Genomic DNA, 24,717 nt, shown 5'->3' with positions numbered 1-24,717 from the left:
GTTGTGTTATAAAATTATAAATCACTTTAATGAATCATTATAATTCTATTATAGAAAATATAAATCACTATTAAAGTCCACAAACAATTTCCTGAACATATTTTTATTCATTCCAAATCCTTTGATGGCACTTCCATTAGACTTGGCAACAGCATAGACAGTGTCAATTATGGGTTCCAAGCTCTTGTTTTTAAATTCTTTTCTAATCATTGAGAGACAAATTATTTATTTCTGAAGAGTGTGTGTGTGTGTATGTGTTGCTTATTGCTACAAGAGGCTATATAAAGAACTAAACTATGTAAGCCAACAGAAATTTTCATTCAAATTGACAAAGACAGATGAGCTAAGAATTGTTTTCATGTTGCAGAATAACTCTCAAGAAATACCTGCATATTCTCAGGAATAGCTTGATATACCAATAAGTTGATTACAGAATTAGGAGAAAGCCTAGCACATAAAAGAGGGGGTTAGTGGATTGGATTTCTTTCCATGGGTGCGTTGTTACTGTTAACTTTTATTATTACACAGCCAATGTGTTCTGTGCTTTGGAAGAGGTATAGAGTGAACTAAAATAGAATTCCTTCCCTCAAGAACCTTACCAATTACTTTGGGAATATTTTGGGAATATTTTCCAATCCAATAAAACATTGATTAAGCACCTACTATCTTAGGTTCTATATTAAGCATTGTTGATACAGTAATTTAAAAAAAGCCATTCTCTGCCCTTGAGGTGTTAGCAATTTAATATAGAGTGGCAACAAAATTTAAAGGATAAAATAATAAATAAATAACAACAGCAATTTAAAATTTTGTTACATTTTAACAGTGCTTTTCCATTTCTTTAGCAGCATAGAAACTGAGTGGGGCAAGGATAATTAAACTAACAAGTTACCAGTTGTTAAGACATCTTATACTTTCTGCTTTCCCTAAACAATGATTCTTTTGAGCTACATTTGGGGTAACTAGCATGTTAGGGAAGGTGTTAATTATGGTTTTAATAAGGGTCTAAGTTCAGTATGTGTCATGATATTACATGACTGGACATTCTGTTATTAGTGTGGCCTAAAAGAATCAGTTAATAAATTAACAAGAATAGACACAGGATTAATTTAAAATCAACACCCCCCCATGCTCTCCAGTTTCCAGAGGAGTTATTATGCCAAAAGATGAAGGCATGTTGCGTAATTTTGGGCAGTTTCTCCTGTATCCAAGGACACCATTGTATCCTGGGACTGGTTTGAGAGAAGAAAATAGAAAGTCATGTCCTTGTACTTCTTCCACAGAATGACCTAGGAACAATCCACAAAGAAGGATTAGATTGAGTCTGTTTTAAAGTCATTCATTCATTCATCCATTCTTAGCAAACATTCATTACTGATTATGGTTAAGAGATTGTACTAGGCACAGGAGTAAACAGATAAATAATAATGAACCTTCAACTAGTAAAACAGATAAGTCATATAATAAGAGACTGACTTTGGAATAAGGGATCTCAATTCTAATATTGGTTATGTCACAGACTCCTGTGACTACTGTATGACTTTGGGCTAATTAACCTTTATTAGTTCAGGCCAATTTCCTTGTGTATAAAATGAATGACATCAGATGGTACACAAGATACCATTGAGCTCTGAATATATGATCTAAGATTATATATAAAAAGTCTAAGAACCTAGATTCATGCTTAAGATGAATGAGAGGGATAAGCTGGAGCCGAGCCTATGAGGAGGTTACTACAACCGGCAGATTAGAACCAGGAAGGACTTTTATTTGTCATAATGGCAAAAAAAAAAAAAAAGAGAAAAGTCTGATTACAGCAAGGTGAAGGAAAAAAAAACTTTGAAAATCTGAAGAACATGTAATTGGGAGGGAAATAAAATACCATATTAAAAAAATCTGAAGAACTATGATCAACACAATAGCCAACCAGGACTCCAAAAAATCAAAGATAAATTATCATTTCCAATTCTAGTAGGCAAATAAAGGATAAAATAGAGGTATAAAATTAGGTATGCATTTTCAGACAAAGACAATGGCAGATTTGTTTTGCTTGATTACCATTATTTATTACAAGGATCAGCTTTGGGGGGTGGGGGTTAAAGTTATGGGAAGAAAAAGAGGGGGTAAGTTATAAAAATTCCAAGAAAAACAACAACAATAAGCATATTAAGCACCTATTATTTGCAAGACACTTTGTTAAATACTATGGATACAAAGAAAGATCTGAAAGATCTTAAGGAGTTAACATTTTAATGGAAGAAATTATATATTAGCAAATAACTATGTACAAACAAGATATATACAGGATAAGTTGGAGATAATCAATAGAAGGAAGTCACTACTTGCATTAAAGATGATCAAGAAAAGACTTCTTGTAGAAGTTGGGATTTTAGCTGGGATTTGAAGGAACCAGGGAAACCTGGAGACAGACATAAGGAAGGAGAGAATTCCAGAAATACGAGACAGCCAATGAAAATGCATGGTTGGGAGATGGAGAACAGCATAAAGACCAATATCTCTATCTTGTAGTGTGGAGGGGAGAGCAAGACTCAAGAAAGGAAGAGCCAGGTTGGAATGGCTTCCAAACCCAAAATGATTTTGATTTTGGAGCTAACAGAAAGACACTGGAGTTTATTGAAGGAGTGGAGTGGGTGACACACCTGTGCTTTAGGAAGATCAATTTGATAGCTGAGCAGAGAATGGACTGGGATGGAGAGAGAATAAGGTAAAGACAGAAAGGAAAGGAAAAAATATCAATGAAACATGTTTAAAATAACAAAAGAGACTAGTATCAAGAAAATACAATGTTGAGACCTCAAATGGTATTATAAAGCAGTAATCATCAAAGCCATTTAAAAATAGAAAGGTAAATTAATGAAACAGACCAGAAAAAGGAAGAATCAGAAATAAGTGAGTTCAAAAACCTAATGTTTTTCAATTAATATGAATATTTAAATAACATTAGGAAGAATTCTCTATTTGATAAAGAATTTCTGGGGAGACTTAAATATAGTCTGGTAGAAATCAGGCTTAGACAAATATCCCATACTATAAATTCAAAATGGATACCTGATCTGAATATTAAAATCATACCAAGAAGTAAAGCAAACCATTTGCTTTTCACAGCTATGGGAAGGGAAAATGGGTGATATAAAAATAAAGGATCTCAATTAAAATTATTTCTAAATAAAAAGATGAAAAGAAAGTTGAAAGGGGACATAAATAAGTAGGTTAGCTTTGGAGCCACTATTTAAAATATTTCCATATATATAAATATATATTAGTGTAAACAAATATGCAATAGTGTCATTTGGTGCATACATAATCTTTTTTCTCTGTATATAGAAATATTTGTATTTGTTGATTTTTTTGTCACTCATAATAAAAAAGCAAAAGATAGTCAAGAAAAATTGACTTGGTTTTGGAATACTAGTGAGAGTGTACACAATGTTAAGGAAAATATCATTAATAAAAATAAAGGCACAGATTGGGGGTGGGGAGAGGAGAGATTGTGAGCTCATTTTTAGATTATGCTTTCTCAGAAATTTAGAAAAGGAATAGCCAATTACAAGGATGAAAGTCAACATCAATAACATTCAATATGGTGCATAGTGTGTTTGGACTGAGGAGCAAATTATAAAATTAATAATGACCCACAGGATGGCATAAAGTTTTTTATTGCCATATCATCAACTTTCCCATGGGTAACTAAGAAGAGTCTTTTTGGTGAAAGGTAAATTCTCAACATGAGAAGTGTCATTGGATTAATCCATCAGTGATTGGTTCAGAGGGATCCATTTTAATCCTGCCTAAATTCCTCGAGATCACTTCCCTCCCCAAGTCTTAGAACAAAAAAAGAGTACTCATATGTCTCCTTAGAACTAAGTTACATACAAAACCCTCAGAGAGATCCGATTGAGAAGGCATTCTTGATTTTGGATATTTGAGAGTCAGCTTTAATTTCTCCATTGAATGAAATAATAGAGTATTGGACCTAGAATTATGAGAGTGTGGGTTCAAATATTGCCTCTGATACCTAATAGGTACTCCTAAAGCTGACATCCAAGGCTAAGCCACTTGATCTTGTCTTCTAGATCTCAGATTCCTCATTGTAAAATTATGGTAATAATAGCATCCACTTCACAGGATTATTGTGAGATTCAAATGACCTAATGTACTTAAAAAACACTTTACAACCTTAATACCAACCAATGGGTTCAAATCTCATCTTTGATACTTAACTCATTACTTGTGTGACCTTGACCAAGTAGGGACTTAGTTTTCTCATCTTTAAAACGAGAGGACTGTACAATAGCCCTTGAGTCAAGACCCCTCTTCCAGTTCTAAATCTATGATTCCCATGACTTAAGAACCACAGAGAGATGGTTCTATGTCATTCAGAATAACACAGTGCTAATGTTAATTGCTCCCCCCCTCCCCATTTCACTACATCATTTAGTGTCATAAACAAAAGAATAATTAACGTTATATTTGGGCACTGATTAGATACTGATGGGGAAGGATAATAGAAGGGAGGGTGGAGAGAATATTCCTAAGTAATCGGTACATATGACTGATTAGAAAAACTGTTTACGAACTTATTTTTCCCTAGCATTTGGCCCTTGAAGTAATTTTCTATGTGAATGTTAAAAGCCAGATGAAAAAATAAATAAAACGACCCTGATTACTCTTCTTTGTGCTTCAATCAGCAGCATGTCAGTTTCTGAATAAACTTTAATTCCTTTGCTACGCCTGTAGACAAGGAAATTTGCACCACAATTTTTAAAATTCCCTGTTAGGGGTCTTAAGAACAATTAGCAATTAAAATAATCCTACATTTCTGCTTCATAAGCACAGTTGGCAGGATTGATTTGACAATCACATGTGCCACCCCAGTCGGTTTTGTTAGCTTCGAGATCCCTCTATAATTCCTTGCTCCGATATCGCGTTCCTGTGTGGAGATACTCAGGACTTCTAATACCAGTAGTCCATGGAGGAAAAACTGGCTATGAAGGAAAGGCTCCGAGGGAAATCGTAGAAACGGATGGAGTTAGGAGCCCATTGATCAACCTATCTTCATTGGGAGATAATTATCAGAATGCCTGAAAAGGACCCTAAGTCTTCTGCTCCCCTTTCCACTTATACAGTGACCATAATAGAGTGGCCAAAAGGAGAGCAGAAAGTGCTAAGGCTCATATACTTTTTTTAGATCACCTAGAAATAGTCATTTAACTGTTGATTCTAGAAGTATGAGATCAATCAATTAGTTAGTGTGGTATCCTCAAAAGAATTGATTCTATTAATAATAACTAGCATTTATACAGCACTTTAAGGTTTGCATATGTTATTTTATTTGATCCTCAAAGTCACCTTTTTAAAGTAGGTTAGTATTAACCCCATTTTACAAATGAGGAAACTGAGAATGAGAGGGATTGTGTGACTTGCTTTAACAAGTATTTGAAACAAGATCTGCCCCTCACTCTATCCCCTTCACCACCTGCCTAGCTCATGCAGTGCTAGCAAGGAAAAGCAAAAGACATTTCATGGGATCCGACACCATTTCTAATTACAGCATAAGCATAATCCACTACCAGCCTTGGGAGCCTTCTTGGACAGATGAGTAAACAGAGACCTCGGGAGGAGACCCGGGAGAGATGGCGAGGAAGGCGGGGAAGGCGAGGAATGGCTCCAGAAGTGGAGGAGGCTTCTCCTGCCTCCAAATCCACTCCGCCTGAGAAGCGGCACCTGGGAGCACTTGGACAGCTCCTTGTCGGGAGAGAAAGAAGCCCAGCCCCGAGGCAGCGCCGGGACACGGACCGCTGGGACCGCCCCGACCGCAAGGGCCAGTGCCCGCAGGCGGAGGCCGCGCAGCAGCTCCGGACGTTCCCCCCACACTTAGACGCGAGGAAAAGACGAAAATGCTAGAGACACAAAGCTTCTCTTCTTTCTTTTCTTTTTTTTTCTTCTTCTTCCGTTCTCCTATCTTACATTGCTCTCCTCTCCTTCCTTTTCTCTTTCCCATCCTCTCTCTCTTCCTGCTCTCGTCTCTTATCTTATTCTCTCTTTGTCCTGCCTCTGTGTGTGTGTCTCTGTCTCGCTTTCTGTCTAGTCTCTGTGTATCTGTTTCTCTGTGTCTCTGTCCCTGTTTTTCTCTCTAGCTCTCTTGCTCTGTGTCTCTCTATGTCTATATCTCTGTGTCTTTCTCTCTGTTTCTGTCTCTCTGTGTCTCTCATTTTCTCTCCCCCTTCTCCTCCTCCTTCTCTCCCTCCCCCTCTTTTCCTCCCTCCCCTCTCTCTCACTCCTTCTTTCTCTCCTTTCCTATATTCTCCTCCCTCCCTCCCTTTTTCTCTTCCCTTCCTTTTCTCTCTCCTTCTTTCCCTCCCCTCTTTTCCTCCCCTCCCCTCTCTCTCACTCCTTCTTTCTCTCCTTTCCTATATTCTCCTCCCTCCCTCCCTTTTTCTCTTCCCTTCCTTTTCTCTCTCCTTCTCTCCCTCCCCTCTTTTCCTCCCTCCCCTCTCTCTCACTCCTTCTTTCTCTCCTTTCCTATATTCTCCTCTCTCCCTCCCTCCCTCCCTTTTTCTCTTCCCTTCCTTTTCTCTCTCTTTCTCTGTCTCCCTCTTTCCCTCCCTCCCTCCCTTCCCTCTACTCTTTCACATATATCTTAAGTAAAAATATAAAATAGGTGAATTCTTAGGAGCCTAGATTTAGAGCTTAAAAGAAGGTTGCAAGATTAGGTCATCTGGCTCAATAGTCTCAATTTGCAGGTGAAAAAACTGAGTTCCATAAAGGTCAAAAGTCACACAAGGTAATGAATGGGTTGAATCTAGATTTGAACACAGGTTCTTATGGTTTGATGATGTAGCAAATGCCCAGATAACCCAATGGGATTCTTGAACAGGTTCTGCCTTGTCTTTTCTTGTCAATGGTCTGATCCAGATTCATCTTTTCCTTCTTTTCTCCCTTTCAGCAAAGTTTATTTGTCCTACAGACAATTCCTTTTTTTCTTCTTTGAGGCTAACTCACGGGTACTTAGGAGATAATGGCAACTAATAGGATAATGTATTATTATTTCCCAGGGAATATATTTGCATTAAAGAGACTCTTAGAATAAGGTAGTGTTTTACTATAAAGAAATGTCCAAAAGGTTAGAATCTGTCACTGAGCAGATGTGAGGATTTTTTTTCTCAATTTGCTCTGTTTTTAATTTTCAGTTCTAAATTTTTCCCTTCACCACATCCCTTCCATATTCATTGAGAAGGCAAGAAATACAATGGGAGGCAGAGATATTTTTAGGAAAATATGGTAGGCTGTCCTTCACAAATTTCACCTCAAAAAATTAGGTATATAACTTTTTGTTATATCCTTATTTTGTGATATCCCATAGTTTCTATGTCCTGAGCATCCACATCCTACTTTTCAATTAGTTATCTGCTGTGGCTTTAAAAATCCATACCTTGATCTCAGACACAAAATTATAAGCAAATATTCACAAGGCTAGATTCAGAACTAAATAAATCCGTGCTTTAGAAAGAGTGACCTTTAGAGATGATAATTTTCCTTTTACCTGCACCTGGTCTGTTCCTCCTCCTGAGATGTAGAGCCATTGGTCCTATAATATCTTTCCTTGCTTCCTCTTCCTCCTTATGGATCATTAACAATTTAGACAACTGCAAAGATAAAATGAATATATAGAAACTTGAGAGAGTAGGGAAGAGCAAACCCATAAAAGACAGTACTGCTGTTAGGCCTCTGGTTTGGCTGTAATTTAAGACAATGGGAACTTCTCCAAAAGAACAGAATGTGCTGACATGATGGCTAATATCAATATAATGGGAGTGGTTCATGCCAGTATTGGTCCTGTCTCCCACCCATCTTGATCTCTACTCCATGCACATAGAGTAGTGAATCCTTACACATTCTCACTTTCTTCTGATGCTTTGATATAAATGAATTTCCTTACCATTTTATTTTTTTCAAATATTCATGAAACCTCCCCCTAATCAACCAAATACATGAGCATAATATAGGAACAAAAATATTGCATTTGTTTTATCTCTTTTGCCTGGCATGTGAGGCCTTCCACAATTATTCCAGCCTTATCTCTTACTTCTGTGTAATACAATTTATTTTTCCCAATTACATGTTAAAACAATTTTAATGGTTTTTTTTTTAGTTTTGAGTTCCAAATACTATCTTTCCTTCCTCCCCTTTCCCTCTCCCTGAGATGGTAAACAATTCACCATAGGTTATATATGTGCAATCATGTTAAACATTTCCATATTAGTCATTTTAGAAAGAAGGAAGGAAGGAAGGAAGGAAGGAAGGAAGGAAGGAAGGAAGGAAGGAAGGAAGGAAGGAAGGAAGGAAGGAAGGAAGGAAGGAAGGAAGGAAGGAAGGAAGGAAGAGGGAAGGAAGGAACCAGAAAGGAAGGGAGGAAGGAAGGAAGGAAGAGAAAAAAAGAAAGGGAGGGAGGAAGAAAAAAAGGCGCCATCTATATTTAGACAATATCAGTTGTTTCTCTGGAAATAGCATATTCTATTATGAATTCTTTGGGATTATCCTGGATCATTGTATTGATGAGATAGCTAAGCTATTCATAGTTTTTCATCAAACAATATTGTTGTTTACTATGTACAATGTTCTTCTGGTTCTGCTCACTTTACTGTGCATCAATTCATATGTCTTTCAAGGTTTTTCTGAAACAATTCTAACATTCTAACTCTTATTTTTCTCCATAGTATTTTATTTTTCCAAATACATGTAATTTTTGTAAGACTTTGTGTTCCAAATTTTTCTCCCTCCCTCACCTCTCTCCTTCCCAAGACAGCAAACAAACTGATATAGGTTAAATGTGTGCAATCCTTTTAAATATATTTCCATTATGTTGTCATGTTGGGCAAGAAAAATCAATCCAAAAGAGAGAAAACCAGGAGAAACAAACAAAAAAGATGAAAATACTGTGCTTCAATTAACATTCAATCTCCATAGTTCTGTTTGTGGATGGCATTTTCTATTCCAAGTCTATTGGAATTGCCTTGAATCACCATGTTTCTGAGAAGAGCCAACTTAACGTACAATAGGATTCCATCACAGTTATATGCCATAACTTGTTCAATCATTCCTCAATGGATGAATCTCCTTAATTTCCAATTCTTAGCTACCATAAAAAGAGCTTGTATAAAACAATTTAGACAAATGGTGCAAATCTGCAAATGAATCCCTTCCTCCCCCAAAAATCTTCCTTCTCTCCCACCTCTATGCTTAATGCCCTTCTCTTCATCCTTCACCTATGGAAGGGAGCTGGATTTGAATTCTAGATGTGCAAAATTTCCCATCTGTTGGACTTTGGGTACTTCATTTCACCTGTTGTGGGCCTGTTTCTTCAGGTCTTAGGGGGATTTGGACTAAATGTCATCAGAGCCACCTTCCAGCTCTGAATCTATGGACCTTTCTGATGCTATTAATTTCTTTCCATGGTTTAAAGCCTCCATGAAGCAAACCTGCTCTAGGAAACTTTTCCAGATTCCTTCTGGACATCCTTCTCTCCAGATCTCCCACACTACTATGTGTACATATGACTAACTATTGATACTTTGAAAATAAATGTAGTATATCTCACCCTGCTCCCCACCCCATCCCTCCAAGTACTTAGTACACATTATTAGATGTTTAAGGTTTCCTTGTAGGATCATACAATCATAGAGCTAAACTCAAGGTCATCCAATGAGTCCCTCTCATTTGACAAGAAATGGAGGCCCAAGAGGGAATATATGACTTGCCTACAGTCACAAAGACGGTGAGCATCAGACACAGAGTTGATAGTCACTTCATTTTCCAAAGAAAAAAAATCCTGTAATTTGAGTCAGAGGACTCCTGCCTCTTGTGTAATTAAACTTATGCAAGATTGGCTTAATCTTTTGATGTAGAAGATGGAATAAGCACCTTCACCTTTCCAGCTCTGTATGTTCCTCTGAAACATGAACCCCAGGAATTCAGAGCTGGTCAGGCTTCATCCCCCTCATTTTGTAAGTGAGAAGGTTGTGTTTCATAGAAGGGAATGACTTTTTTTTAGTGTTGGATTTATTATTTATTTTTAGATTCTCATTTTCTTTTTCTTTTTTTAAATTATAGCTTTTTATTTACAAAACATATGCATGGGTAATTTTTCAACATTGCAAAAACTTCTGTTCCAAGCTTTTCCCCTCCTTCCTTCCACCCCCTCCCCTAGTTGGCAGGTAGTCCAATACCTGTTAAATATGTTAAAGTATATGTTAAATACAATATATGTATACATATTTATACAGTTATCTTGCTGCACAAGAAAAATTGGATTTAGAAAGAAGGTAAAAATAACCTGAGAAGGAAATCAAAAATGCAAGCAAACAATAACAGAAAGAGTGGAGAAAGAGTGGAAATGCTATGTTGTGGTCCACACTCATTTCCCATAGTTCTTTCACTGGATATAGCTGGTTCTCTTCATTACTGAACAAGCTGAAATGATTTGGATCATCTCATTGTTGAAGAGAGCCACGTCCATCAGAATTGATCATCATATAGTCTTGTTCTTGCTGTGTATAATGATCTCCTGGTTCTGCTCATTTCACTCAGCATCAGTTCATGTAAATCTCTCCAATCCTCTCTGTATTCATCCTGCTGGTCATTTCTTATAGAACAAATATTATTCTATAACATTCATATACCACAATTTATTCAGCCATTCTCCAATTGATGGGCATCTACTCAGTTTCCAGTTTCTGGCCACTACAAAGAGGGCTGTCACAAACATTCTTGCACATTAGGTCCCTTTCCCTTCTTTAAAATCTCTTTGGAATATAAGCCCAATAGTAACACTGCTGGATCAAAGGGTATGTAGTTTGATAACTTTTTTGAGCATAATTTCAAATTGCTCTCCAGAATGGTTGGATTAGTTCACAATTCCACCAACAATGTATCAGTGTCCCAGTTTTCCCCCCTTCCTCCAACATTCATCTTTATCTTTTCCTGTCATCTTAGCCAATCTGACAGGTATGTAATGGTATCTCAGGGTTATCTTAATTTGCTTTTCTCTGATCAATAGCGATTTGGAGCACCTTTTCATATGATTAGAAATAGTTTCAATTTCTTTATCCGAAAATTGTCTGTTCATTTCCTTTGACCATTTATCAATTAGAGAATGGCTTGATTTCTTAGAAATTAGAGTCAATTCTCTATGTATTTTGGAAATGAGGCCTTTATCTGAACCTTTGACTGTAAAAATGTTTTCCCAGTTTATTGTTTCCCTTCTAATCTTGTCTGCATTAGTTTTGTTTGTACAAAAACTTTTTAACTTGATATAATCAAAATTTTCTATTTTGTGATCAATAGTGATCTCTAGTTCTTCTTTGGTTACAAATTCTTTCCTCTTCCACAGGTCTGAGAGGTAAACTATCCTGTGTTCCTCTAATTTATTTATAATCTCATTCTTTATGCCTAGATCATGAACTCATTCTGACCTTATCTTGGTGTATGGTGTTAAGTGTGGGTCCATGCCTAGTTTCTGCCATACTAATTTCCAATTTTTCCAGGAGTTTTTGTCAAACAGTGAGTTCTTATCCTAAAAGCTGGGGTCTTTGGGTTTGTCAAACACCACATTGCTATAGTTATTGATTATATCAATTAATAATTGATTATCATATTATTCAATATAAATATTGAATATTCATAGATATTGATAGGCCTGTGAACCTAACCTATTCCACTGATCAACTAACTAATCTATTTCTTAGCCAGTACCAAATGGTTTTGATGACCACTGCTTTATAGTTTTAGATCTGGTACCATTAGGCCACCTTTATTTGATTTTTTTTTTTCATCAGTAGGGAATGACTTTTTCAAAGTCACATAAGCCAACTGATTCATATGGCTCGTAGGTCCCATAAAATATTTCAGAGAAGAACCCTGGCATTGGATCACGAAGCAGACAGTTCCATCTCTGTAGCTAGACAACACTGGACAAATCATTTGAGCCTCTCAGTGCCTAAAACATTTAAGACTATTAAACTGCAGATCACATACCCATAAGGAACTAGCCTAGTGAAATCACAGTCCACTTTTTAAAAACTCTTCATTATACTCAGCCTTATCCATTTTCAAATAAAATTAGACATTTCTCATCACTTCCATTTGTGAGCTTTTAGGAGCATAAGATGCCTTCAGATCTTGCTTGTGTACTTCCAACCTAAAATTGCCGATTGTCTTAATGTCTCCAGGCTGTGCAACAATGCATATGTGCACACGCACACACATGGAAATTTCTATTCAGAACAGGAGAACAACTGAGGAAACATGAAGAACTTACTGGATCTTTTCCCCAATGAAACTGAGATGACTCCTTGGTTGCCAAATGGTCCACTAGGTGTGGATCCTTCTGAGCACTGTAACGAGGAATGATGCTATACTCTGGCAAGAGACCATGGGTTCCTTTTTCTAACTTGTCCACTGCAATACAATCCAGAATGAACCCCTTTTCCCTTCTCCTCAATTCAGAGGCAGATGGCTTAAATATTTTTGAGAGACACCATTTCCTTCTCTTCAAAGGCATCAGCACTGCTCTCCAAGGAGTTGAGCTTGGGAGAGATAAGGTGTGAGAGAATAGAATTAAAAGTTGGATCAGGGTAAGTGTACTGCTGAACTCTGGCTGTGCCGACCAGTCTCCATGCTGACAACAAAAAGCATGGTTGGTGTGGGAAGTTTGTCTGAGTCAAATGCTACTTCTGCTTTCCACCCATGAAAGAAGTTCTTCTAGGTCCAGCAGTTGGTGTGGTGGATAGGATAATGGAAATCCCTCAGGGGGTCTTGCCAACCTCATGCCTTTTCCTCTTGACCTTTGTGCCCCCAACAAAGGGAGCTTCACATGACTTCAAAGCTGAACCAATAATGTTTCTATCCGATGTCACTGAGGGTCTGGGAAATAGCCAATTGAAGGAGGATGCAAGATGGTGGGCAAATACTCAGCTGTTGAATTACCAAATGGAATTACTTGGATCTAATTCCATTCTGTGAAGAGAATTGCAGAGAAGGGGAATAGATTTTTTTCCTTTTGTGCAGAACCATATTTTTCCTTGTTGGACAGACTGGCAGTAGTCTTTTCGGAGACCTTCAGCTCCAAACCTCTATGGACTCATGAACTTGCTGAGTAACCTTGAATAAATCACTTCATAAGGTTCCCCTACTTCTATGGAAAGCAGATGACCCCTACTTTCAAGGCTGTCACACTGGGGTGGCCAAAGACTTAAGTAGCACTTTGTGTCTCTAGCAAAAAAAAAAAAGGCACTGTGAAGTTCAAAGTATCAGTGGCTAGTTGAATCAGCAGGGTCCTTCTGTTCTTTTTCTAAAGGTAAAACCTAGCTACCTTCCATGGAGACTTGCTGTCCTTTTTTTCAGGTGCCCTCATTCAGTGATACTTTATCAGTGAGATATGTTCCCTTTCCTTTTCTTAGTTTTCAAAATTATTTGGTTTAATTCTCAACTCCGCTCTGACCACTGGAACAGGCAGGCAACTACTGAGTTGAGGGGAGGTGGAGGTTAGAACTTATTGGCAAAGGCCATCCCTCTGGCCACGGGTCATGGTGTAAAGAGTGTTAGAATGGGGAGACAGTAGTCAAGAGGAGAGGACCTTTCCAGCCTGTAATTCCCTGGCTTCTATGTTTCTATAGAACTTACTTACGGATACCAGAAATCCAGAGAAACCAAAAGCTAGAAATGATTATCACTGGCAATGACACTGCCACTGTCACAGTATGTGAGTCAGGAAAACATTGGATTGAAATCAACTTCATATATTTAACAAGTTGGGTGATTCTGGGCAATTCTCTTAATCTCTCAGAACCTCAGTTTCTACATCTGTAAAGTGGGAATAATGATTAAGTTGCTGTGAGTCTCCTAAAAAGAGAGAGACTGTTACAGAGGAAAAACTCTGGCTCTGACCATCACTAGCATTTACCACCTATGTCACCTTGGGAAAGTCATTTAGTCTTCCTGAACCTGATATTGGGTGAAATGAAGGACTTTACTAAATAGCCTAAGGTCCCTTTTAGTTCCAGATCTGTAATCCTCCAGGGGGAAAATAGAGCATAATATGTGAAAATGGAAATGTTAATTATTCTCTCCAGTTGACCATAAACAATTCTCATACAAGCACAAACACCAAGCAATAAATGTTTCTTTAGCTTTATCATTACCTGAGGCATTATAGCATGGTGCTACACTCAGCTTTTGTGATTGATGCTGGTTTCCAATAGCAATCTGTTTTTTGCCCTTTGATAAATATTACCCAAGAATCCTTGGGTATTTCATTTTTTGTCTTCACGGTCCAGCACAGTCCTTGGCCTACAGTAGGTGTTTAATAAATGCTTATTGGTTGATCAATTGTCATGGACCTAAAACAATCAGTCACATTTCCCACTTAGGAAATAGTAGCCTTTGCTACAGAAGCAACTTTAGTCTTCATTTTTTCTTTAGACACCTGGTCTGTGTCTGGGATTGCTAATAAATCAAAAGCTCTAATTGTCTGTCAGAGATTAGGGGGGAGAGAGGGTGGACATTTTTCAAAGATGTGAGTTGCTTGACAGCATTTAACCCTTTCTGACCCCTTATGTCTTTTCACTGTTCATATATTTGTTATCTTGCCTCCCTGCATGGTAGGGGCTCAACTATGCTCCTTCAGCTTCCGTGGGTGATGGTGGTCTAATTGACACGTTGAAGAAATACTGCAGGGCTCTACAGAATGGGCACTCAGCATACAAGGTGGACCCAGAGATAATCCCGATGGAGGCCAAAAGCTGTTTTTCATTTTCAATTGTAACTAAAGCCTGGTTCCTAAGGAGAGGATGTCTCCCTTTCCTACTAGTGCAACCTGGGCATACTGAAACCATTTCTGAAATTTGCTCTAATCACCCGAAAAAAGGAACATTTCATCTACAACTCGCTCAGATAAATGAAGAAGTCATGTGTTCCATTCCTGTGACTTTTGAACAGATGCAGAGTGAAGTGAGCCGAACCAGGAAAACAAAAGAAATACAAATACAATAACAACATAGCAAAGACAGAAAAAGATGGACTCCAAGGTCCCTTCTAGCTCTATTTCTTTAGTTCTGGCATTTCAAAGTAGCCAGAATGTGCCCATCTGCTACTGGGCTCCACAGAAATGGTGATCTAGTGTTTCCAAATAAAAACCAACAACATTCTAATTTCTCTCAATCTCTTTATAAATTGTAAACACTTCTCGAGGTCAGGGACTATTCTTTGGTGGTGGGTTTTTTTTTTTCACTTGTACTCTGCCTCTCCCCACTCCCACACAATACCTAGCACATAAAAGATATTTAATAAGTGCTTATTAAATTCAATTTTATATCTGTACCTCCCTTTTGCTACCTAAACCTCCTCCAACCTAAGTGCAACTGATTATTATTTTTGTTAGAAAGCATAGGTTCCAAAAGTAGGATTCCTTGGGAATTGTTCATTGGTATACTTTATTCAGCTGCTCAGGATGGGACCTAGCAGTATGTCATTGGGAAGGGAGTGTTGGAAATCATCTTTGGAGGAATATATTAACGCTGTAGGGTTTAAGGTGAGAAGAGGCCCCCAAAATTATCTCATCCAAAAACTTTGTTTTATAATGAGAGAGGCCCAGAAAAGTCAGATGATTATCAAGGTGTCCCAGGTAGTATTTTCAAAGCTACCGATTCATCTTCTCATCCTTTGAATATAATCAGTAGTCAATCAGTAAACATGTATTAAGCACCTACTATGTGTCAAGTACTGTGATAAGTACTGTACTCTTTCTACAACATTATGTTGCTTTTTTCTCAATAATATAAATTTTATTATTAATGGGAAAATAACTTCTGCTTTCAGTCTATTCATGGATAAATAGAAATTAACTATTTATTCTGGTCTGTCATCATGGCACAGTGGGAAGAGTCCTGGATTCAGAGATCAGAGGACCTGACTTTGAAACCCGGCCATGACAGTTGGCAACTATGAGACCTCAAGTCTCTGGACTTCTCAGGACCGTTTCTCCATCTCTTCCTCTCTGAAATGAAGGGGTTCATCTAGATCACCTCTAAGTCAGAAATGTGCTGGTAAATAAGTATTCAATAATAGAGAATGGGATGGGATGTATGGGGAACCGATTTCAGAGAGATTGATGGCCATCAAATTGCTCTTGGCTTTTATCTGGAAACATTATAGCACAGTCTTTGTGAAGTTTGGGAGCAGAAGAGCACATTCTAGCCACCTGGAAAAGCTAGGATCATGGATAGGAAGCTATGAAAGGGACTTCAAGAGGCCATCTTGTCCTTTTGGGCTGCATTCTTAATATTTTCTCTATCATTTTCTTAACTTTAGATAATCAAAAATAATAAATCAAGACCTGATTTGTAGCATTTGCAGATTTCCAAAGTATAATTTAATAATCAATCCGTTTTCAGAATTCCTAGCTCAAGTTGCTTAGAGATACAGATTCATGACCCTATAATCCAGGGGTCCTTAATTTGTGGCCCATACTTTTTAAAAAATATTTGATGCTAATATCTCCGAATAATTGATTGATTTAAATTTGGGTTCTAGAGTTCTGAGCTGCAGTGGTATGACTGTTTTGTTATTGGCTTAAACCCCTATTTTCCATTTTATGTCCTTCCAATTTCAATAACCAGTGATGAATGCAAACCAATATCATATAACCAGTTAGTATCAGTTAGCTTTTAGAAAGGGATATTTACTGAAAAGATATAGTAAGAACCAAAGGGCAAGAATACCCCCATGAGGGTGTACCTTCCCCTTTCCATTTTAGATTCAAAAAGGAGTGGACTTATTTAAAATGACCACTAAAAGCATTCCTCCCAACATCAAGTTCACTGCCAGATATTACACAGCTGGACATCTGGACAAGTGCTCAATTTTTAAAAATTAGAGTCTATCTACCTTTGTAGTTTATCCATTGCTAGGCAAGTGTCTTCTTGGCCCCTTCTCAAGGGTGTTTATTGGATTTCTGGATTTTTAAGATCTCACAAAGCCCTATCAAACAAGAGAGCTCAAGAGACAGTCTCATCCCATACACAGCTGACGTACATAGCCATACATTTAGGGACTAAACTATGGGGAGATATACCCAGAAAGAGACTTTTTAGAGGCATTCTTATACTTTATGGCTAGTAAGAAGAGAGAAGAAAAGATTTGGTCCATTTGGGACTTTTGCGTGAAACTCCAATTCCAACCCAACAAGCTGATTAATCAAGAGGTTTTCTTCACGACCCTCTGAGTGAATGGTAAACAATCACAAAACCTATGTATACCCTGAATTGAAAGGCAGAGTCTTCTTGTAGGCAGGCCTGGGAATGACCTCTCTAGGCACATACATGGGCTGACACCAAGCAGAACAGAACCTTGGAGAAGGTCTAGAGCAAGACTAGGAGCTCCTTGACCAGAAGGTTTTACTCTCCATGGCACAAAGTGATTTATCTTGTCAAGTCATATGTGCTATTGTAAAGGCTCAAATCCTCCAAAGGAGGGTTGGGGAATGGGGAGGAAAGAGTGGAGGGCGTTATGGTGCAGCTTTCAAATCTTGTCTAGGGCATACAAATATTTTGTTCCAGTGCAGAACTGTTGTGAAATACAAGCTTGTTTGCTTTTCAATATCCAGCTTGCTTTCTTTATGTTATCCATTTGTATTATAACATTTATTTTATATCTTATTAAGTAAACATATTGACATATTAGCAATAGGATGGTGCCTTCTCCCTAGCTAAAATAAACACAAGAAAAGCACACAATTGAAGTCTAATTGGAGACTTTCCTCCAGATTTTTCTCTTGGAGTTGATGCATCTGAGATTGTGGAGTTAGCAAGCGTTCTGATGTTTTGTTTGCCCAAAAAACTGAAATCAGGTGAATCATTGAAGATTTTACAACCCTTGTCTAAGAAAAAAGAAAGACTGACATTCTAGGTTCTTAATCTCATCTTAAAGATAAGGTGGAGTGGACGGAGAGAGGAGGAAAGAGAAGAAAGGAAAAAAGAAAAACTTAAAAAGAGGAGGAAAGAGAAAATGTTTCTTTTATAATGGGTGAAAGGCTTAGAGATCAAATTGAATAGCAGTCCATGTTACATACAAGTGATGCTTCTGCTATTATTACCTCTTATCCTAATTAAACTACTTGCTAGAATAATGATGCTGTTATATGAGTATTTGATTGACATCTTGAAGGGAAGAAAAGTAGTGTCTTATGGGAGTAGGGATAAGGTGGGTGAGGTGATTGGTGGACACATACACATAGATTTAACTGACTGTCAGAACCCTAACACAGGTGGGGGGGAAGAGGGGAGTGGAGCCAGAAGATGATTGACAACTGTAGGGTGCCTGATGGAGGAGACTGGCCAATGCACACAGCATACTCTGGTGGCTATATTTATAAGTTACCATGCTTGAAAACTTGCAATACTTTTAAAATACTTCAAAAATTGGGATTTTCACTACAGTGATTTTGACTGAATTTAGGGGAAAAGTGCATAACTCTATTGGTTAACGTTAGTAGAAATAAGGTTTGCCTATTATCCCATCTGCCTAACTGACTTTTTAATTCTCAGTCCATTCTTTCACACTCTCCTCCCAGTGGAGATGGGAAAATAGGAAGTGGGAGGACAGGAAACACTGGTCTTATTCTCCTCCCTTCTCTGTCTCAGACCCTTTTATGAACAGTTTCAATCCCATACGATCTTCTACTTTCAAATCCATGATCCTTTGTGCTATTGCCAATCATCACACCTTGCCAACCTCCGAGCCAATCCACATTTATTAATGTTCTGGGAATACAAGTCTTCCTTTGGAAAGGGAGGAGAGACAATAGGGGTTAAGTGACTTGCCCAGAATCACACAGCCAGTGAGTGTTGAAGGCCACATTTGAACTCAGGAAGTCTTCCTGACTCTGAACCCACACTCTATCCATTATGCCACTACCAACTGCTTCTCTTAGTGTCACAGATTGTAGTGGTTAGAAGCAGGTCATTTTCAGGAAATTATACTGTCTTTTACTAAGGAATTAAGGGGAGAAATTTAGTAATAACAACAACAATCACCATTAGTACTAATAATATTGATGGTGAAAAGAAGATCACTCAGTAAACAAATTAGTTGCGGGCAAGAACTCTATTCTTAGAGAGGCCACATTATAAATAAAACAGCTTCTTTCCTTGGATAAAATGAACCTCTTTAATTCCTACCTATGTCTCAGCTTCCCTTAAGCCCAGTCCACTTGGACATTTAATAGAGAGGCTGTTTGAAGCCATGGGCTTCTCTCCTAGTTGGTTGCTCTTCTCTTATTCTGCTGACTTCGACAAGCAGAACACTAGGAGCAATAGATGGAGAATCCAATGAGGTTGTTGTTTGTCCTTCATTTCTGGAGAAGACCAATGATATCAAGGAGTGATGTCTTGTGCATGGGATGGATTTAAGTGAAAGTCACCAGCTTCACTCTCTCTTCCAGAGTTGACGTCCCATGGCAGGACAAAAATCAAGATCTCTAGCGATGGTCCAGAGCCAGGGGATGACCTTGGGATCTTCAGTGTGTGACCAAGCCCTAAGTACCCTGCTTTAGCCACCTTCATGGCCATTGGAACAAAATGTTTTCATCTGCCCGTTTCACTAAGGTAAGTCTTCACATTGGGGTAGACATTCCCCAAGCTCGACAACAAGAGTGCAATGTATTGATTATCCTCAACTTGATTTAGCTCATCTGCTGAAATGGTTTTAACAATGTGTCTGCTGTGGATGCTACAACTTCTTGTAGTCACAGGTGAAAGCATGAGAGTGTAATAAAGTAAGTAGGGTGGATATAAGGAAAAACTGTGACCAATTAGGGCTATTTGAAAAAAGAATGGACTATTTTGGAAGGTAGTGATTTCCCCTCATTTGAAGTTTTCAAGGAGACAAATTTAGGGATGGTATCAGGAAAAACTATCAATTAGGGCTATTTGAAAGAAGATAATGGGCTACTTTGGAAGGTAGTGATTTCCCCTCATTTAAAGTTTTCCAGCAGAGATGGATAACCTCTTGGGCCTTAGAGGGGATTCATATTTAGCTATATAGAGATTCTGGTTCTCTTCTAGAGATAGCTAAGTAGAATAGTGCAGGGACTACTGGGCCTAAAGTCAATCAACCAATCAATAAACGCTAAGTGTCTACTATATACTAAGCATTCTGCTAAATGCCAAGGATACAAAAAGAGGAAAAACATTCCCTGCCCTGGAGGAGTTTACAATCTAATGAAAAGACAGACTGTAATAAAAATATACAAAGAAAACTATATAGAGGATAAAGCAGAAATAATTATAAGCGGGAAAACACTGAATTAAGAGGGGCTAGGGAAGTCTTCTTGTAGAAGGTGAGATTTTAGCTGGGAGTTAAAGAAGGCAGGGAGGTCAGTAGAATATTCCAATTATGGGGCAGAGTCAGGGAAAATATCTACAGCTGATAGATGAAGTGTCTTGGTGGAATAGTCAAGAAGCTAGTTCAAAAACATGTGTGGGATAGTAAGGTGTAAGAAGCCTGGAAAGATAAGAAGAGGTTGTTGTAGTTTTGAATGCTAAGAGAACATTTTGTATTTGTTCCTGGATACAAAAGGAAGCCATTAAAGTTGAAGGGTGTGTGTGTGTGAGACATAATCAGAACTACATTTTAGATTACATGGATTGCAGTGGAGAGAGATTTCAGGCAAGCAGACTCCCCAGCAGGTTCTTGTAATAATTCAAAAGTGAGGTGAGGAAGACCTGTACCAGTAAGGTAACAGTATCAGAAGGGGAGGGAGCATATATGAAAGATGATAAAAAGATTATACAAAATCAGCAGACCTTGGCAACAGTTTGGGTCTGGCTAAGAAATACACAGAATCCAGGATGACAGCTAGCTTGTAAGCCTGACGGACTGGGAAGGATGGTGTTCCTTCTATAATAATAGGAAAGGCAAGAGAGGAAGAAGTTTAAAGGTCAAGATAATGAGCCCTATTGCGGACATAATGAGTTTAAGATATTTATTAGACATCAAATCTGGCCTGGTACACTTACTAGCTGTGGATGACCTTGAGTAAGTCACATTTCTATAAATGAAAAATCATAATAGCACTTCTCACAGGACTGAAATGATATCAAATGAAATAGTATGTGTAAAGCACTTAGCACAGTGCCTAGTACATTGTAGGTACGTAATAAAGCCTTTCTCCCTTCCAATTCTAAAATCCTATGATGCTTAGTTTGATGATTCCTGAGATTGCTGAACTCCAAGGAAAAATCATCCCTAACTCTTTGTCTAATCTTGGACAAGATCTAGAATGAAGAGGTTATGGATTATAGTTACACCCATTTTATAGAAGAGTTCATTATTTGCTATAATCACACAGATAATAAGGAAGAAAGCTGGGATTTGAAGCCAGGTTGTCTGACTCCAAATCCTATGTTTTTGAATACAACTCAGGTTATTCTGCCCAAATAAAGCCAGACCAGGAATATTATGTTCCAATCTAGGGGACACATTTTCTGAGTACTTCCAGAGAAAGCAATCAGATTGATGATGATTCTGAAGACAATGCTAAATGGTTTATCATTTGATTTTTAAAAGGTCCCCAAACACTAATACATTGTTGGGGGAGTTGTGATCCAAGCATCCTGGAGAGTAATTTGGAATTGTGCCCCAAGGACTATAAAACTGCATACTCTTTGCTCCAGCAATGTCTCCGCTGGGTCTATATCCCAAAGAGGTCATAAAAAGGGGGAAAAGACCCACATATGCAAAATATCTGTAGCAGCCCTTTTTGTAATGGCAAGAAACTGGAAACTGAATTCTTCAACTGGGGAATGGATGAATAATTTATGGTATATGAATATAATGGAATATTATTGATCTACAAGAAATGAAGAGCAGGCTTAATTCAGAAAAGCCAGGAAAGACTTATATGAACTGATGCTGAGTTAAATAAGTAGAACCAAAAGAACATTATACATAGTAACAAGATTATGTGAAGACCAATGTGGGTCTTTTCAACAATGATGTGATTCAAGGCAATTCTAATAGATTTGTGACGGAAAGAGCTATATGCATCCAGAAGAGGACTGTGGGGGCTGAATGTGGATCAGAGCTTAGTATTTTCATCTTTTTGGTGTAGTTGTTTCCTTGTTTTTTTTTCCTTTCTCATGTTTTTCCCTTTTATTCTGATTTTTCTTGTGCAGCATGATGAATATGAAAATATGTTTAGAAGAATTGCACATATTTAATCTCAGATTGCTTGCTATCTAGGGGAAGGGGGGAAATAAAAAAAAATTAAAACACAAGGTGAATGTTGAAAACTATCTTTGCATGCATTTGGAAAAATAAAAAGGTATTATTTTTTAAAAAAGGCATCCAGAATTCCTAACCCAAACTAAAGAGACAATTTAGAGGGGTCATGACAGCTGTCATGTACAAGAAGCAGGTCATCTCGTTCTGATTGGTCTTAAAAAGAAAGACCTAAGAATTCTTTCTTAAGTAGTTGCAGAGAGGAAAATTCAAGGTTAGTATAAGGAAATACTTCCTGAAAATTGGAATTGTCCTATAGTGATATGAGTAGCCTCAGTAGGTAATTGGTTTCCTATCACTAGAGGACAGCATAGAGACTCAGGATGTGGTAGAAAGGATCCTATCTGGGTATAGTTTGAACTATTTTTTGAATTCTCTTCCAATTCTGTATTATTCTGCGACTGCATATAGCAAATACTATGACTAAACAAACAGTTTAAATGATTTTATCACTTTCTAAATCTGGAAGCAATTAGTAGTTTTATTTTTTAGAGAATAATTCCATAAATTGGTTTATTTTGCTTAATGTTTTCAAATGACATATTGTTCTGTATATATGTATAAATATATATATATATTTTCAAACATCATATGATCATATTTTACTATTATTAGGCATGCATGTATATGAAATAAATCATAATATTACAATAATTCCTTTAAGAATTTACATTTTAAACAATATTTTACATACTCCCTAGTCGAACCAAAGTGATCTTCCGACTGTTTCTCACATACTCTATCCCCTGCCTATGTGCCTTTGTTGCATCCTTGACTAAGATGCCTTTTCTCACCTTTTCCACCTCTTAGAAACCCTTAACTACTCTCAACACTCTTTTTAAGCATCACTTCTGTATGAAACCTTTGCTGATTCCCTCCCTCCCCCAATAGCTAGTGCTTCTCCCAGTCAAATTGGTTTCTATATTTTGTACATGTTGTCTTCAAAGATAGAAAGTAAGCTCTCTTAGCAGGACTGGGGTTTTTTGTTTGTTTGGGTTTTTTAAAATTATTATTACTTTTGTATACACAGTTGCTGACCTATTTTAAGGACTTAGTAAATGATCATTGACTAAATGATTATCTTGTTTCCTGACCCAGTGTTCTCAACCTCATTATCTATTAAGAAGAAAGAGAGATCTTTCTTTAGGAGATCTTTTTAGGAGATCTTTAGGGTTTCTTCTTAAGGTTTTATGATAGGTACAAACATGTAGAGGCAAATGATTTTGTAATTCTGTAATTCAACACCAGAGGGAGCCAAAAGACTTCTTTAGCATCCTTAAAGGCAAGTGTCCCTTTGGTTAAGTCCTTTGATAATTTTTATTAAATTCTCACAAAAAGGAAGCCAGACTTAAAATAATAATAATAATAACTAAATTACCAGAATGTAGCATCTCAAATTCTCCTTCCAAAGTGTACTCTAAGATATACTATGAGAAATACAGGGAATATCGTAGAAACATGAAGTTTATTCATCTTAACATAGTTCGAAGTAATGCCATCTCTACTGATTCTTTTACTCAGAATTCAGATGTAGAAACATTAAAATGAATCACTCAGATTTTCTAGACCGAAGCTTTTTAAAATGGAAAGTTCTTGTCTCACTATTTGATATCATCATTTATCTCCATTACTTTTTAGGGCAAAGAGAATTAGATTCAAGTTCATTCATTCATCTTCACATCAAAACACTCAGTATTTGTTAGGTTTCAAAAGGCAATCCTTAAGAGATTAGTCCTGATTATCCTGTTACTTGTCTTTATAAAGACCCCTGTTGCCTCCCCTTCTTCACTGTTTCTTTTTGAATGTCAGACTCTTAGCATGTAAGTGATCAGTATTTAGAAAGAAAATAATAGTACTAATAGCTAAATGGTATATGGTGCTGAGCCTGAAGTCAATAGACTTGAATTCAAATCTGACCTTAGACACTTATTAGTTATGTAATCCTTGGCAAATCACTTAACTTCCTCCTGCCTCAGTTTCCTCCACTGTAAAATGGGAATAATAATACCACCTAACTCCCAGAGCTACTGTGAAGTTGCAACGAAACAGTATTTGTAAAGCACTTTGCTTAGTGTCTGGCACATAGGCACTTAATGAATTCTCCCCCCTCCCCTCCTTCTTAGTGCTTTGTGGTAAAAAGTGATTTAGATTCATTTAGATTCAGCTCTTTCAGATGCTGTGAGCGAGTTAGAATTTTCCTCAGTAACTGAGCTCTTCCCCTTTACCACAGTTTAGGGTATATTAGGTTATTTTCCCTGAGAGAAAGTTTCTGTTTCCTAAAAAGAAACCAAATAAACTTAAAATCTACCTTTGTCCACTTTTGACTTGGCAATATCAGTTTAAAATATAAACTCACTTGTA

At 37.4% G+C, this 24,717-nt stretch overlaps 1 protein-coding gene across 1 annotated transcript; it reads right to left on the bottom strand.

The window, feature by feature from the left end:
* Nucleotides 1–252: 252 nt before the first annotated feature.
* Nucleotides 253–12,868, bottom strand: LOC100927702 (uncharacterized protein C17orf98-like). The gene is made up of 3 exons (XM_003771879.4): nt 12,338–12,868; nt 7,565–7,667; nt 253–1,289 (listed from the first exon to the last, which is right to left on the bottom strand). Exons 1-3 carry the CDS (start codon nt 12,578–12,580, stop codon nt 1,105–1,107), a joined length of 531 nt encoding a protein of 176 aa, XP_003771927.1. The 5' UTR covers nt 12,581–12,868; the 3' UTR covers nt 253–1,104.
* Between the last annotated feature and the right edge of the window lie 11,849 nt (nt 12,869–24,717).

This window comes from Sarcophilus harrisii, chromosome 5 (assembly GCF_902635505.1).
Source record: "Sarcophilus harrisii chromosome 5, mSarHar1.11, whole genome shotgun sequence".
NCBI classification, from domain to species: Eukaryota; Metazoa; Chordata; class Mammalia; order Dasyuromorphia; family Dasyuridae; genus Sarcophilus; species Sarcophilus harrisii.
Note: the sequence above shows the minus strand (reverse complement) of the source record. Positions and strands in the feature narration are given on the sequence as shown.